The sequence below is a fragment of the Colossoma macropomum genome, unplaced genomic scaffold, assembly GCF_904425465.1.
Source record: "Colossoma macropomum unplaced genomic scaffold, Colossoma_macropomum, whole genome shotgun sequence".
In the NCBI taxonomy this organism is placed as follows: Eukaryota; Metazoa; Chordata; class Actinopteri; order Characiformes; family Serrasalmidae; genus Colossoma; species Colossoma macropomum.
Genome location: NW_023494807.1, coordinates 10,674,931 through 10,691,730, shown reverse-complemented (window position 1 = coordinate 10,691,730; position 16,800 = coordinate 10,674,931). Strand labels below are relative to the sequence as shown.

At 38.0% G+C, this 16,800-nt stretch overlaps 1 protein-coding gene across 1 annotated transcript; it reads left to right on the top strand.

Annotated features, from left to right (window-relative positions):
• Positions 1 to 3,463: 3,463 nt before the first annotated feature.
• LOC118797494 (T-box transcription factor TBX1) lies at positions 3,464 to 7,121 on the top strand. The gene is made up of 6 exons (XM_036556867.1): positions 3,464 to 3,473; positions 3,578 to 3,743; positions 4,625 to 4,726; positions 4,922 to 5,093; positions 5,726 to 5,881; positions 7,050 to 7,121. Exons 1-6 carry the CDS (start codon positions 3,464 to 3,466, stop codon positions 7,119 to 7,121), a joined length of 678 nt encoding a protein of 225 aa, XP_036412760.1.
• The last annotated feature ends 9,679 nt before the right edge of the window (positions 7,122 to 16,800 follow it).

The window sequence follows — 16,800 nt, the reverse complement described above, 5'->3', positions numbered from 1 at the left end:
GAGTCTCCAAACTAGAGTTCAAAAACTGTTTAAAAGTTACAGAGAAAATGTGGCTCCTAACAACCACCTGGAAGACCTGGTAGACCCCAAAACTGCCCCATCAGATAAACAGCACTTAAAGCTTTCATCTCTGAAAGAGAGGAGAAAATCAAGCTGCTTCAGATCTGAAAACATCCACAGGTGTTTCTGTCCATCCTTCCACTGTGAGAAGACGACTCAGCGCTATGGGTCTGGAAGGATGTGTAGCTGATCAAGAAGAACCTCACTGAGAAAAGGAGACGGACACATCAAACAAAGAAGCTGAACAATGGACTGACCACCCCAGAGTCCAGACCTCAACACCACTGAATGTGTTTGATTACTTCAGAAAATGATCAACCAGCTTTTAAGACTGAACTTTGGAGGTGTGTCTGCAGATCCTTTGGAAAACAAAGTGAGTCTCCTGAAAAGAATGGAAGCTGGAATAAAGGGAACGAGTGGAGACACTAAATGCTAAACAAATCTGATACTGTAATTAATTGTTGATGTGTAACTTCCTGTATATGTATTTTCTGCTGCCTTTCCAGACACTGAAAAATTAATAGTACATACTATTAATACAAATTAAAAATTAAAATTAAATACAAATACAAATTAAATAAATGAGGGGTGGTTTCTGACTTTTGCACAGGACTGTATTCGTTTATTAAAATTCATGAATTGTCTAATCTCCCTCAGTCTGACGACAAAAGCTAAAGAAAGAGAAGATTTACACGAACAAGCAAAGACTGTTTTGTGGAGTTTTATTAGGATAATAAATCAACAGGACCTGACAGATCCTGATGTTTAGAGATCTGGTATTTATTAGTATTAGATGGATGAGACAACTTCATGAATCGCCTCAGGCAAAACCGTATCAACACTAACCCATAATCCTTTGCTCCATGAGCATTATAATGAGGGATCCATTATCACTCCCTTAAAAGCAAAGGGTCACTGAATGACGTTGGATTTTTTTGGTGGACACCCTTAAATTCTGGGCCAGAATATGTCAGCATGCTGTTTTTGCCACATCTTGGCTCTACAAACTAGTTAAAAGTTAAAATCAGATTTTCAAAATTTCTAAATAATTAAAAGTTTAAGATGTAAACAGAGTCATTCAGAGTAGTTTGGTGTGAAACGCTCTGTTTTTGAGAAACTTACCGAGTCAGAATTGTTCACAGTGGTGGTGATCGGAACCAGACGTCCACCTCTAAAAGCTCCCTCACAGAAAGTTATTACATGAAATGGTCATGAATTCACTGCCTGATGTCTGAGACACTGTTTTACAATAGTATTATGAAGATTTAGGCCTAAAACCCATTTGTGGTGGAGGAATAGATAATACGCAGGCATTGTAAGAAAAAATAGTCCCCAAAGAAAACATATTATTTCAGATCTATCAATATTTTACCATCATCAACATAATATATCCTACAAAAATCCTACATTGTGAAAATTTACAATGTCTTCAACACAAATAAATTTATTTACTATCTAAAACCACCATTGAACCAACACGTGTCTTCTGAGTGTTTATATGGAATGTTGATGGGGAAAATGGTGGAAAATCTGAAAAATGTCTCATATCAGGCAGTGAATTCATAATCATTTCATGTAATAACTTTCTGGTTCCTATCACCACCACCGTGAACAACTCTGAACGACTCTGTTTACATCTTAACCAATCAATTATGCAGAAATTAAAAAAAAAATTAGTAGAATTGCCCTTTAGTGTCAAATTGTGTACCTTAAATGGATGCTAAAGGGGCACTGTATATTTATATTTTTTTTTATACAGAAATGCAAAAAAAGGTTTGGAGTTTAAAGCTTAAATTTTAATTTCAAAATGTTGGTACTTTTTAAACCTTTGTGTCTCTACAAGGAAAGTTTAAATAAATAATATTTCAGGATCAGTATTCTAAAGGGGGGACTCCTTAACTCAAAGATCTAACTGTCCATGTTAATTTCACCTTAAAATGATTTTTTACTCTCAAAACCACATATTAAGCTCTCATGATCAGAGATTTTTAAAAACTGTTCTTGTACATCCTAATATAAGACACAGATCCCTGCCAGGCAAGTCAACATCTCAATCATCAAGTCCATCCTGAGCGATACCTGCGGATGTGTGCAGTGTTCCACAGGGTTCCACAGTGTTCCTCACCATTTGTCTTTAGCTGAATCTTTTCATATGTTAAAGAATATTAGCTGATCCATTTAGCTGTCTGGCAGGTCCTTCAGGCTCCTTAAAGATCCATTAATTTAGCACTGGCTAAAGGCAGAGCTGAGCCACTGAAGAACTGCATTGTCCACTATGGGTCAGAGGGCATCTCCTTTGTTTCCTAGTCGTACCGTTCCAATTAGCCGTGTGTTGACCGCTGCTATTGGGTCACAGAGACGTTTGATCGATTGTCGCCAAAACATGGGCCCACTGATGGCCTTCTATCGTCAGTCAATAATAGTAGGTAATATATACATGTAATTAAGCAGTACTTGGTCTTGATGGTCTATGTGTTTTGGACACTGAGGTGTTGAGCTGAAGCCTAATTAGCATCTCAGAACATATAAAACCCAGTAGCTCGGTTCAGCACAGACTGCATGGACACACGGCTTAGAAGGTGCTTCATTCACCTTGTTACAGAGAAACTTTGACGCGGAGGTTCTAACAGAGTTCGGATTTAATTGGAGACCCTAATAAACCGGCAGAGCAGAACTACAGCAGCACAGAAACACACTTCAATGGATGGTAAATGCTGATTTCCCCTTTCAGCTTTGTTTTGCTAATTCATAAACTGCTTTATTAAATAAATGTAATGAATATAAGTCATTATTTTGAGGCGGAGAGTCAAAATGCTGACAAAATGTCATTATTTCAAAAAAGTCATTATGTTTTGAGATACTAAGCCAATATTTTAAGAAAATAAGTCATGGTAGTCAGGGCTTTAAGGAAATAAGTCATTGTTTTAAGTCACTAAGCAATTATTTTGCAAAACTTTTAACTTTCTAACATCCTCCACTCTGCCTGCAACTGTTTTACTTGATTTTTCCTATTATTGTCATATTTTCATTTTCCAGTTGTTTTATTTTTTTTTATTTATCTATTTGTTCACTTATTATTATTCATATTCTTATTCTTGTTTTACTTATGTTTATTTTGTTATTATTTTAATAATTTTAATTAATGATAGTTTCCTTTTTTGATCTTATCCTCCTTTTGTTTATCTTCTTTTGATTTTATTAATTTTTACATTTTAGTTACACTTTCATTACTGTTTTATATTTTCTAGTTTTTTGTGTTTTTATTATTAATGTTTCTTTTTTATACTTACCTGATTTGAGTCGTTTTTATTATTAAATTTACTTTTATTATTTGATATGGTCCTACATATTATCAATCATAATAAGTCTATTATTTTGTCATTAACTCCTCTAATTGGCGGGAATGGGCTTCCGTACCTGTGTCCATGATTCATAAACTGCTTTGTCGAGGCTGGTGTGCTTCTACCCTCTCACCTGACTTCCTCTTCTCTCTGTCCCTCATTTCTTCTATCTCCAGTCTCTAAGCTGACCCAGGCCTGCACCATGGGCTTACCTTTCCTGCCAGAGGACACCTGCGCCAAAGCTCCTCAGGTAGCGGGTATCAAAGTTCAGCTGGAGACGTTCGAACTGTGGCAGCAGTTTGACCAGCTTGGCACGGAGATGATAGTCACAAAAGCTGGGAGGTAAGTTTAAACACTTCAACTTAGCACTGAACTTCAGGGAAACCTACAGAGTCAGAATTGTTCACAGTGGTGGTGATAGGAACCAGACCTCTAAAAGCTCCCTCACAGAAAGTTACATGAAATGGTTATGAATTCACTGATTGATATCTGAGACACTTTCAGATTTTCAGATTTTCCACTATTTTTCCATAATCAACATTCCGTATAAGCTCAGAAGAGTAGGTTCACTGAGTCGTGTAGGTTCACTGGTGGTTTTGGATAGTAAATAAAATGTCTATATTTGTGTCGTAGTCATGGCGACCCCTGGTTCCTATCACCACCACTGTAAAGACATCTGAACCATTTCACACCAAATCACTCTGAATCAGTCTGTTCACATCTCACACACTGAACTCTCAAGGAATTTTGAAAAATGTGGAATTCCCTTTTAAACATTCACCCAATTTTTTTTGTTTTATTAACCAAACCAGGAATTCTATGAACAAGAAGTTATTAAATGATACATAATATACTGAAATGATTTATTTATATTCATTTTTCATTTGATGACTTGATGATAAATTTGTCATATTCGTGTTATTATAATGCTTTTAAATACTTTACTTTACTTTTGTTTATTATAATACTTAACTGCAAATAGGTACTACTGGCAACATTCACTCCAAACATTTCCTTATCCATATATCATTATGTATATAGATAATAATACATTTGTTGTTTGTGCTCATTACAGAGCTGTATGCATTAATTTGTGAATCAATCACCGTTTACATCTATTATTGTGATGTTCCCCTTTCAGAACAGTGGTTTAAAGATCATGGTTTATTAATTTTAGCATAATTATGCTCACTTCTAATATCTTCTTGTCTGTGTTTCAAAAGGAGGATGTTCCCTACCTTTCAAGTGCACATCACAGGCATGGACCCTGCAGCAGAGTATGTCCTCCTGATGGACTTCATTCCTGTGGATGACAAGAGATACAGGTGACGTTCTCATGATCGGTGTCAGTAAAACTCCTGTATGTGTAAAAATGCAGCTGAATGTTGGTTCTGATTATCGACTGACCCCTTAAAGAAACAAATATATGAATTCTGTGTTTATGAGAGTGAGGGATTGAAGTATGGACCCCATATACGGATCGTTATGGTGACAAAAATGATCTTCCTTTTCTTCCGCAGGTATGCCTTCCATAGCTCTTCGTGGCTGGTGGCAGGGCGAGGGGACGCAGCGGTACCGGGACGTGTCCACTTCCACCCGGACTCGCCGGCCCGCGGGGCTCAGTGGATGAAGCAGACTGTCTCATTCGACCGCCTCAAACTCACCAACAACCTGCTGGACGATAATGGCCACGTAAGACGCAGACGCTAATCAACAGCTGCTATGTGTCTTTCACTTCTTTGTCTTTTTATCCTGTTTTTCCTCTCCCTCTCTCTCTCTCTCTCTGCTGTCTCTCTAGTCTCTCGCTCTCTAGATGGATAGTATTTTGTTGAATGATGTAGGAATAATAAGTTAATTGATTGAATTACTTATTTTCTCAAGTCTCAAATGTCAGAATAATGATTTATCTCAATCACATTTTCTTAAAATGCAATATCTCATTGTTTTGAATCAGAATTTCATCTTAATAATTAAAAAAAAAATTCATGAAAACAAATAATTATTTTGAGAAACAGTCAATATTTTGAGAAAATAAGTCATTATTTCAAGATACTTAGGCAATATTTCATGGAATTTAGTGAATATTTCCAAAAAAACAGTATATTTTGAGGAAATAAGTCATTATTTTGAGACACTAATTCAAAACTTTGACATTCACTCCTCCAAGTGTCAATGTCTATCATAATTATGAACCTGATGTATTTCGATTTCACGCACTGAATCATTCATTATTCACGACATTGTTTGCTATACAGAAGTTCCAACTCTCAGGTGACGAACAGAGATACTCATTTTTCATCACGTACGTGTTGTTGAACATGCAGATCATCCTGAACTCCATGCACCGGTACCAGCCTCGGCTTCATGTGGTGCTGGTGGATCAACGGAAGGACAGTCAGCTCACCGCCCACCGCAACTTCTGCACCTTCTCCTTCACCGAAACGCGCTTCACTGCAGTCACAGCCTACCAGAACCACAGGGTAACAAACATGGTTCTAACCTGACATTCAACCTGTCTTACAGCATGAAAACATCACAGCACAGTACACATGATTAAAGGGGAATTACAGAGATTGTAGAAACTCAGATTTCTTTACAGTGGTGGTGATAGGAACCAGGGGTCACCATGACTACAACACAAATATAGACATTTTATTCACTATACAAAACCACCAGTGAACCTACACGTCTTAATTTTCCACAGTCGTTAGGTTCCACAATAATATTATGCTGCAACAAGCAAAAAGGGAGTGGTATATCCTGGGTTGAGGCAAATACATGTAAATAAAAGAAAGCTGTAAATGCATTTATTGAGACATCGTAGGACTCACGAAAATTTCTAATGTGGTGCACTGACATTAAATGAAAATTACTTATTATTTAATGTTTCTTGTTTGTATTTCCTTTTCCAACTCTTTTCCAAACATTTGCTCTGCTTGACTCTACACATGAGTGTGTGTAAGACATTTGTGTGAATAAATATATCTGGGAATGATTATTAGTTAATTTTGCATGAATTTTTTTTTTTTTTGCATAAAAAAAGAAATAAAATCGTTAATCACAGTTATTTATATGACATTCTTTATTTATATGACAATTAGCTAAAATTTCATGCATTTAACAGCCTTAGGTGATAAAAATAGCGGTAAATCTGAAGAAAAAAAAAGCTTGGGGACTATTTTACCTTACAAGGAATCACAAATGAATTTTAAAATATGTTTAAGGTCAAAATCTTCTCAAAACTATCGTAAATCAGTGTCTCAGTCATCAGGCAGTGAATTCACAACCATTTCATGTAATAACGTTCTGTGAGGGAGCTTTTAGAGGTGGATGTCTGGTTCCTATCACCACCACTGTGAATAATTCTGACTCTGTAAGTTTCTCTAGAACTGAGCATTTCATACCAAACCACTCTCAATGACTCTGTTTACATCTTAACCATTCAATAATAAAAAATAACTGAAAAAAAATAAATAAATAAATCTGTGGAATTGTCCTTTAAAGAACAGCCTGTCATTCAGAATCACTGAAAACTATAAAACAGGCTGCAACTCAGCACATAATCTTGCAGATTAATTGAAATGCCGTTCATCTTTCTCATCATGTTGGTACATTTACATTTTAATTCTGTTTCTCTCTCCTCCACAGATCACTCAGTTGAAGATAGCCAGTAATCCCTTCGCCAAAGGCTTCCGCACTACAGACTCTGATACCTGGTAACCTGTCATGTTCCTGCACTGTTCTAGGGTCAAACTGATAACTGATCACTCTTTCATAATCCATAAACAACAGGGAGATGCTGTAAAATGTCATGAACTGCAGTGTGTTTGTTTCTTATCTCTAACAGGTCAAAGCTGCAGGTTTTCATTATGTAAAAGTCATATGACAGCAGAGCACCAACCGTCACGTATGAAATAGATCAATACTGATCTTTAGGACTTAAAGGAGAACTTCAGAGATTTTTCATGTCTATCCGCCCATCTGTAGCGCACGGTCAGTGAACACGGACAGTAATTCTGATCCATTTCCTTAAACTGACTCGAATCAAGTTTGTAATACACTCTAAAAAGATGTTCTTTAACGGTTCTTTAGTAAAGGGACTGGTCCTATTTATGCTAACCGTACACTCAAAGACTTTGAAAAGACTTTTGAAAGACTAAAGTCTGACAGCCTCTCACATCTAAAGACACTGTCACAGTTTTAGTCACTGTGATTTTGAAAAGACTAGGAATCTTGCATCTGCAAGACTGCAACAAGATTTTTGAGATCATGTCCCATCATGCACCTGGTGGAAATTTACAAGCAGATAAATACATCAGCGAAACATGCAGCGATTCAGCATTGTTCACTGGGTGTTATGAACTAAACCGTAAAAAACAAACAAAATAAGAATCCAATGTAAACAGAAAACATCACTGTTACGCTCAGTGAACCTGAAACATTTAAACAGCCCGTTTTTTCCCGAGATTTCAGGCTCTCTCTCTCTTTCTCTCTCTCTCTGTCTCTCTTTCTCTCTCTCTGTCTCTCTCGCTATTTCTCTCTCTCTCTCTCTCTCTCTCTCTCTCTCTGTCTCTCTTTCTCTCTCAGTTCAATTTTCAATTCAATAAGCTTTATTGGCATGACCATATTTAGTTACAGTATTGCCAAACCTTCATCAAAAAGGAACAAGAAAAATGAACATTTAGAACAGAGTGTAAGAACTCTTAACTTCATTTGATGTAAAAATAATTATGAAAGAATCACATAAAAGAACAGCAAAAATAGTCATTTGGAATTAAGTTGTAAAGAAAATTAAGAGGAAAAGAAAATAAATAAATAAATAAATAATAGAAATTTAAATAGATACATAAAGATTACAAACAGGGCAGTTTTTGATATCGTGTGTGTGTGTGTGTCTGTGTGTGTGTGTGTGTGTGTGTGTGTGTGTGTGTGTGTGTTTGGGTGGGTTACTCACTGTCCCTCATATTGTGGCAGGCAGATGTGTATTGTGCTGCTAAGACACTGCTTTCTCTCCTCTCTCCTAGCAGGACGGGAAGCTTCTCATTATTACTGAGGCGGCTAAATTGGGGGTGAATCTTCTCAAATTTAGTAAAGTATATTTTCCGTAATTGTTTGTATTTATCACACTTTGTGAGGAAGTGCAGCTCTGTCTCTACAGTGTTACTGTTGCACTGCTGCCAGAGTCTCTGCTCTTTAGGCAGCCAGGACCTCTTATAGCGGCCGGTCTGTACAGCCAGGCTGTGTTCTGTACTTTGTCAGCGTGGTTCTGTGTTTAGTGTCAGTCACTGTGTTCAGGTAATCCGCTACAGTGTACTGACATTTTCGGGCCAGAGAGCACTGCATTGTGCTCTGTGCGTGTGTCTGTGTGTTCCAATGGGTGATGTAGTTTTGTTTTTGGAGTGTTATAATTTGGTTTGGTCTGATTGTGTGGCTGGTCCTGACGGGTAACAGTGTTAGTGTGTGTTAGTGAATTCAGCATCAGGACCAGCTGTGTGAGGGGGCTCTTCTCTTTGCTCAGCTCTTGGCATTGCAGGGCTTTGTAGTGGTAGTTGTGGGGGTCACTGTTTTTTAGATGTAGCCAATATTTAATGGTTCTTTTTTGAATTTTGAGCAGCAGTGGAAATTGGCCTAATTGAGCTCTGCAGGCGTTGTTCGTTGTTTTCCTGTGAACTTGCAGGATGTTTTTACAAAATTCAGTGTGCATGATTTCTACTGGGTGTTTGTCCCAGTGGTCAAAATGTAGGTTTGAGAGTGGCCCCCATACATCACTGCCATATAGGAGAATTGGTTCTATAACTGATTGGAATATTTTGAGCCAGATTTGAATTAGTATTTGAAAGTGAATTTGTCGTTTGATTGCGTAAAATGCCCTGCACGCTTTCTCTCTCAGCTCATTGACTGCTGGATTGAAGTTTCCAGTTGAACTAATCTTCAATCCTAAATAATTAAACTCTTTACAGGTAATTTGAGTGTCCCTAGTGTGAAGCTGGATGTGTTTCCCTGAGATCTGGATCTCTCTTTTTTGGAAAATGATTGTTTTGGTCTTTTTCAGGTTTACTGCCAGGGCCCAGGTCTGGCAGTACTGCTCCAGCAGGTTCAGGTTCTGCTGTAGGCCCTGTTCTGTGGGGGACAGCAGAACCAGGTCATCTGCATAGAGCAGGAACTTGATTTCTGAGTTGTGCAGAATGAGACCATGTGCTGCAGAGCGCTCTAAAGCTGTGGCCAGTTCATTAATGTAAATGTTGAATAGGGTTGGGCTTAAACAGCAGCCTCTCTCTCTCTCTCTCTCTCTCTCTCTCTCTCTCTCTCTCTCTCTCTCTCTGTCTCTCTTTCTCTCACCCTGGCACGTCACCATTTTCACTAGACAAGACTCAACACTTCACTTCAAATTTCCAATGTCAGAATAAAATCATGAGAGTGTTGTTAGAGTTGTGTCGCACGCGCGTCATCTTGATCGTTTAGTGTGAGGTGGTCGGGACGGCCGTCTTAACTCAGTATTTTTCTTGTCTTGACGCTGCGACAAAATCAACCGTGTTTAATATTATCGTAAGTTTTAAGTCTTGGCCCATGCAAATGACGTGCCAGGGGCGCACGAGTGCGAGCGCACGCGAGAGAGAGAGAGAGAGAGAGAGAGAGAGAGAGAGAGAGAGAGAGAGAGAGGCAGAATGCATGCGTGAGAGCCTGAAATCTCTATAAAAACGGCAAATCTGCTCAACTTTAATACAATAATCAAATTAACTTAAAATGTAAACTGACTGTTTTAATATTTCAGGTTCACTGAATGTAACAGTGATGTAAGGAAACATGCAGAGGACTTTAACAATGGCATTATTGAAGAAGCATCATGTTTTTTTTGCTCGCTGTTACACTGGTTTCTTATCTTGTTTGTTTGTTTTTTACATAACACCCAATCAACAATGCTGGATCACTGTATGATGTGTAAACCTTTGTTAAATAAAAAAGTAACTGCACATTTTATGGGTTAATTAATAAAATTCTGGGTGATGATCTGCCAGAGTATACAGTTCTACAGTGAACTGGGCTGATCCCCAGATCTTTACACACCCAGCCAACATATCTTCCCATCTGTATCACTATACAGTGGAAGGAAAAGTGTTTATCTGCTTGTAAATTTCCACCAGGTGCATGATGGGAAATACTCTCAAAAACCTAGTTGCAGTCTTATAAATAGCGACACTGCGAGATTCCTAGTCTTTGCAAAATCACGGTCTGTGACTAAAAACCGTGACACTGTCTTTAGGTGTGAGAGGGCGTCAGACTTCAGTCTTTCAAAAGTCTTCTAGTCTTTGGTTACCATAAACGATCGAGATGACGCGAGTGCGACGCAACTGCAGCAAAACTCTCATGATTTTATTCCAACATTGGAAATTTGTCTGCGACAGTGAAATCGCTTGAAAAGTCGTTTGGTGTGAGGTTCTCTATAGAACCATTTGCATGCTTCAATGGTTCTGTGCAGGGTGAAATGGTTCTTTAGACTCATGGAGAATGTGTTGTATATGGTTCCATATAGCATCAGAAAGGGTTCTGCCATTTGCACAATGTCAAGCTTGTGGTGCTATGTAGAACCATTTTCTAAAAGGTTCTACATAGAACCACATACAATGCACTCTGTATCAATCTGAAGAACCATTTTACCATGAAAAGAACCATTTAAGCATGAAGTGATTCTATTTAGAACCCTTGAAGAACTGTCTTTTTTAAGAGTGCAGAAAGTTGCTGAATTCTGTCAGCAAACATTTGTCTGAACCACATACTTTTGGGTTGTTGTGAATCTGTGTGATTTATTTCAGAGGAGAGACGAGTTTTCCTCTGGGAAGAATCAGTGAAAAGTCTCTGAATTAGGGAAAAGTTAGCTGTTGTAGTTTTTGAACTGTCAGTGCTGTGCAACACTCGGCACAACGATTAAAACCCCTGTTAATATGGGGTTTCAAATGTTTACATTTTTTTTTTTGCTGCTACCAGTGTTATATTCAAGAAAACCTCATATCTCCAAAACGGTAACTTTACAGGAGAAGGAGAAAAACATACTATACTTTTAATGTAAATGTGACAAAAACAATGTGAAGGGTGACAGATACTGACAAATTATGTCAAAAACTGAAAGATACGAGGTTTTCTTCCGACAGCAGCGATATATAAATAAATACAATTTATTAGCAGATACATGTTCCAAACATTCTGAGCTGCTGCTCATAACTGCATGCATGTGAATGAAAAATGATTGACAGTGATGACTGACTCCCATTTTAAAGATCACATTTTGCATGTAATGTTTTAGAACTCAGGCTTTCATCGTATGACGGGTGGATCGCGAACTAATGTTATATCCGTAACCTAAAGCTGGGCTAACTGAACTTTTATGTAATTTGTATTGTCATATTTGTAAAGAAATTTCTTGTGAGCCTCATTGTGCGTCACACCTGTAAAGTACAAAACTACACAAGTACAAAAGTAGAGGCAAATACTGTGAGCCTTTATGTTAGGAGAGGCAGCTGACATACTGGCTTTTTTTATAAATCTTTATAACAAGCAGTGTAAACAGATTTAGAAAAGCTTTAATAACCTGCTTGCTGGAAGTTTTCTCTGGGACTCGGCGCAGCGGGAGGTCAGTCACTTTCAGTTAGGAAGAGGAGCGTGAGTAGCTGTCGCGTGCATATTGCTATCTCTGATCAGTACTTTTTCAGCTTCAAAGTCAACTGCGCCAAATTTAGTCCCACCCAACTCAAATTGACCTGAAGAACATGGTAGAAAAAGTCATTTTAAAAATCTCTCAACAGAAAAGACCAACATCATTCTTTCTCACACCACAAAAATACAGACAATAGAAGACAATCATGGAAATCATAGAGTTTCAGTTTTAACACAAACTGAAAGTAAGAAAAGAGATTTCAGATCAGTTCAGGAACGTTTTTCACTTCAACTTACATCATATAGAAGATGAAGAATATTTAAATCCTTTATCTCGTCTTTGGTTTCAGCGCCGCTCCAAAAGTGTTTTGCTGCGTCTCGCGACATCCACCGTCTGATCTCGCGCATGCACGGACTGAGAAATCCGAAAGAAATCAGAGTAAGGGTACACATGCACTGAGAAATCTGATTACTGAGCTAAAATCCAGCTCTCTTGATGAGATTTCTTGATCGAAGTATGGTGTTTACATGACCATTTGAAAAATCGGATAACTGCAGAAATCTGATTATGATCTGACTATGGAGTGCATGTATATGCACTCATTGTATCTTGCTAGATTACAGACTGGGAAGGTTGTGCTGCTCTGACATTACTGTAATCAAACAGGTCAGCCAGTAGTTCCAGACATCACCTTCCTCACTCCTCTTTGGCACTGCAGCCGCGAGACGGCGCACCACAGACCGGCGCTACCAGTGAGGACCAGCGGACAACAGATAAACAGCATCTGAACAGTGAGTCAGGTCCATTTCTGTGCTCACCTTTGCCACCTTTAAAACACTAAAACTTACTAACTTTAACCTCTTAAACCACAAAATTATTATTCTGTTATTGAAATATTATTATTACATTTTTTCAAATTTTCTGCATAATTCAGTGTGTGAGATGTAAACAGAGTGATTCAGAGTGGTTTGGTGTGAAATGGTTCAGATTTCTTTACAGTGGGGGTGATAGGAACCAGGGGTCGCCATGACTACAACACAAATATAGACATTTTATTTATTATCCAAAACCACCAGTGAACCTGCACATGCTGTTTTTGTTACTGTGCCATTAAGACAGATATATGTAAATTAGAGCTGAAAAACTTAAATTAAAAATAACTGATATCCCTTAATCAAGCAGTTTTCAAATCCCAGGATCTGCAGTTTAAATTACAGCCTATGCCATCAACAACAATGAGTGTGTTTACATGCACTTAATACTCTGATAACTGCAGAAAATCAGATTGTGTCAGTAACTGGTTCGGTGAGTTTACAGTTAATAATCTGATAACTGCAGAAAATCAGACTGTGTCAGTAACTGGTTCGGTGTGTTTACACGTAATAATCCGATAACTGCAGGATATCAGATTGTGTCAGTAACTGGTTCAGTGTGTTTTCACGTAATAATCTGATAACTGCAGGAAATCAGATTGTGTCAGCAACTGGTTCAGTATGTTTACACGTAATAATCTGATAACTGCAGAAAATCAGATTGTGTAAGTAACTGCTTCGGTGTGTTTACACTTAATAATCCGATAACCGCAAAAAATCAGATTGTGTCAGTAACTGGTTCAGTGCGTTTACACTTAATAATCGGATAACTGCAGAAAATCAGACTGCACTGAAAAACCTGATTACTGAGCTAAAATCCAGCTTCTTTATCAGATTTCTAGAAATAGCCTTAAGAGCTTTAATCTGATCTAAGCAATCAGAGTGTGCTGTTTAAACGACCACCTGAATAATCAGATAACTGCAGAAATCTGATTATGATCAGATTATTAAGTGCATGTAAATGCACTCATCTTAAGTTTTAAGCGGCACAATTTAACCTAATAAAAAGAGTCCGTGACTGTAGATGAGTTAATCAGAAGCAAGAAAACACCTATGTCCTACATAGGTACCACAACTCACTCCAGTCTTATATTCAGCGTTTGAACCTCAAGCAATAAAAAGTGGATATGCTGGTCTTCTTGGTCCCCAATCCAAAAAAATACAAAAAAGAAAAACACAACAAATAACGTGAACCTTAATTTATTAAAAACAATGATAATTTATATCATGGGCCGAAACACTCCTTATAACTTCAGTGGAAGTGCTTTAAAATTCTTTAGGCTGAACAGGCAGATATATGAAAAACACATTAATTAAAAATGTGCTGTTTTGCAGTTTAGTTTTCATTTGTGGGTTGAGTGGACTGAGGGGTGACTTGTACATTTTGAAACCAACGTTTACATTCTACAACTAACTGCTTTATTACTTATTTACAAGTGATAAAATTAGTTTTTTCAATGATGTGGGTCCTTTAAAGCAGGTTGGATGTAATATAGCTGTAGTCACTAAAAATCTCTGCTCACTTGGTCTATAAATGATGTAATCTGGTTTATCCAAGTAGGTTAATGCTTGATTAACAGCAGCACATTAGCCCGCAGATGCTCACTGTAGTCCAGCTAAGTAAAACGTGCACTGTTTCCTTTCACCATATCAAAAAAAAACAAAAACAAAAACATCTTATTTGGTGAAAAAAAATCAGCTCCTCAAATAGAGCGCTTATTAGAATGCCATCTCAAACACACCTGCCATCTACAACAAACTCACCAGCTGTGATTCACTTCAGGAGATTTCATTCTTGACTCTTTTCCTTCCACAGAGCTTTCAACTCATCATGGTGTTCACCCCTATTTAGCACACAATGAGCCAACCCTCTTGTTCACTGGGGGAGCAGCCAGTACCACTGAGAGCAAAAAGAGGGGGAGAGATGCTCATGTCCACTCAACTCCAGTTTTCCTCCACTTCCCCTGCCAGTAAGACAGTCCTAAGAGACCAACTCTGTTGAGAAACAAATGTAAATTAGTACGGCTGTCCTTAAAGGAATGCTGCGGCAAAAAAAAAAAAAACAAATTTACAGTTTTCCACAGCCAAGACATGTTTTATGTCCAAATTCTGCTACTTTACATTTATTTTTATAAATCATACTGTATCCTAAACGATGTCAACAAGTCTGCGCCACCTTAATGAAGAGCTGGTTGCAGTTTGATGTGACTGAGAGAAGTTTTGTGGATGTATTTACAAAGCATTTGTTAGCAAAATTAGCCTCGTAGCTCCAGCGCTAAACCAAACAAGCTAAATTTGGATACCAAACATGTCTTGGCTGACTGATGTCTGGGTTAAGTGGGGGAAATTGGGTAAATTACATTTTTTTTGTCGAACTATTTCTCTAAAGCTAAGTTTTAATGTTTACGTAAAAGGCCATTGCTGTTCCTTTGTCAGTTTAAAAGCTCAGAATTCCCTTTGGGAATCAGTATAACTATCTGTCTTAGCTTATTTGTCTGTCACGCTGCATGTATCCCTCACATTAATAATAAACAGATTTACAGCCAGCTGCTGTTTTTCTTCTAAGTCTATGAGCTCTGTGTTTAAGTGGAACCCCACTGATTTTTTCTACTTATTCTACAAAAATTCTACACAATTAAATGGTTAAGATGTAAACAGAGTCATTCAGAGCGGTTTGGTGTGAAACGCTCTGTCCTAGAGAAACTTACAGAGTCATAATTGTTCAAAGTGGTGGTGATAGGAACCAGGTGTCCACCTCTAAAAGCACCCTCACAGAAAGTTATTTGATGAAATGGTTATGAATTCGTTGCCTGATGTCCGAGACATTGTTTTATGACACTCTTGCGATGAAGGCCTGGCTTAAAATGTATTTTAATCCATTTATTTTAATCCATTCATGGTGGAGAGGTACATTCAGGGTGCTGTGAAGCAAAATAGCCCCCAACAAATACTTATTATCTCAGATTTTCCACTATTTTACCATCATAAACATTCCATGGCGACCTCTGGTTCCACCACTGTAAAGAAATCTGAGTCTCTACAATCAACCATTTCACACCAAACCACTCTGAATGAATGAAAAATATTAAAGAAACTAACATTAGCCTGATTTAAAGTTCATGAATTAGCACAAGGAGACTTGCTTTGGTGTGCTTACGTGTTGCCCACGCGCATTTGAAACTACATGTCCCAGAATGCCTCGGAATGCCTCGCCTTATTTTTGCCTAGAGATGCGCTGAGCGCGGACGGATGCGGAGTATCGAAAGGCAGTTCGATTCAGTTTAGCGAACCGATTCTTTGGATTTGTGCGTTCCAGTGAGTCGACGTCCGATTCAACGAGTCATCTTCGCTCACATTGCTAAGTAAACAGCCTGTATAGTCCTCAATCGTATTAATTTGTTTGCAAGAATGAAAAAAGCTTCATTAAGTCTGATTAGAAAGTGTAAACAGAACAAAACATCGTCATTGAGGAACATTTTTAAAATTGATAAACTGTATGTGTGAACAGTCATTCAGAGTGGTTTAGTGTGAAATTCCAGTCATTAATGATCTTTTTATTACTTACACAAACGTAAATGAAGCTTAAGTTTGCTTCTTATCTGCCAGCTTCTTTTTCGAATTTCCCGTTCCACCTTAAATGGTGCCGCGGTGACATTCTGGCGCTTGCGACTGCTGCACCATTTAAGGTGGAACGGAAAATTTGAATAAGAAGCTGGCAAATCGGCCGGTTTTAGCCTCATCAAACATAAACAAAGAACCGAACCACTGAAAGCCGTAGTAGGTCAAGGTCTGAACTTTGCAGTCAAGATGAACTTCAGCCTGAGCTCTTATGTGCTGAGTCTCACCGAGCGGTCCAACTGAGCATGCGCATAACACT

Coding starts and splice junctions, on each gene's coding strand:
- LOC118797494 (XM_036556867.1), top strand. Junction 4,727..4,921: donor GTGGATGACAAGAGATACAG/GTGACGTTCTCA, acceptor TTTCTTCCGCAG/GTATGCCTTCCATAGCTCTT. Junction 5,094..5,725: donor TGCTGGACGATAATGGCCAC/GTAAGACGCAGA, acceptor TTGAACATGCAG/ATCATCCTGAACTCCATGCA.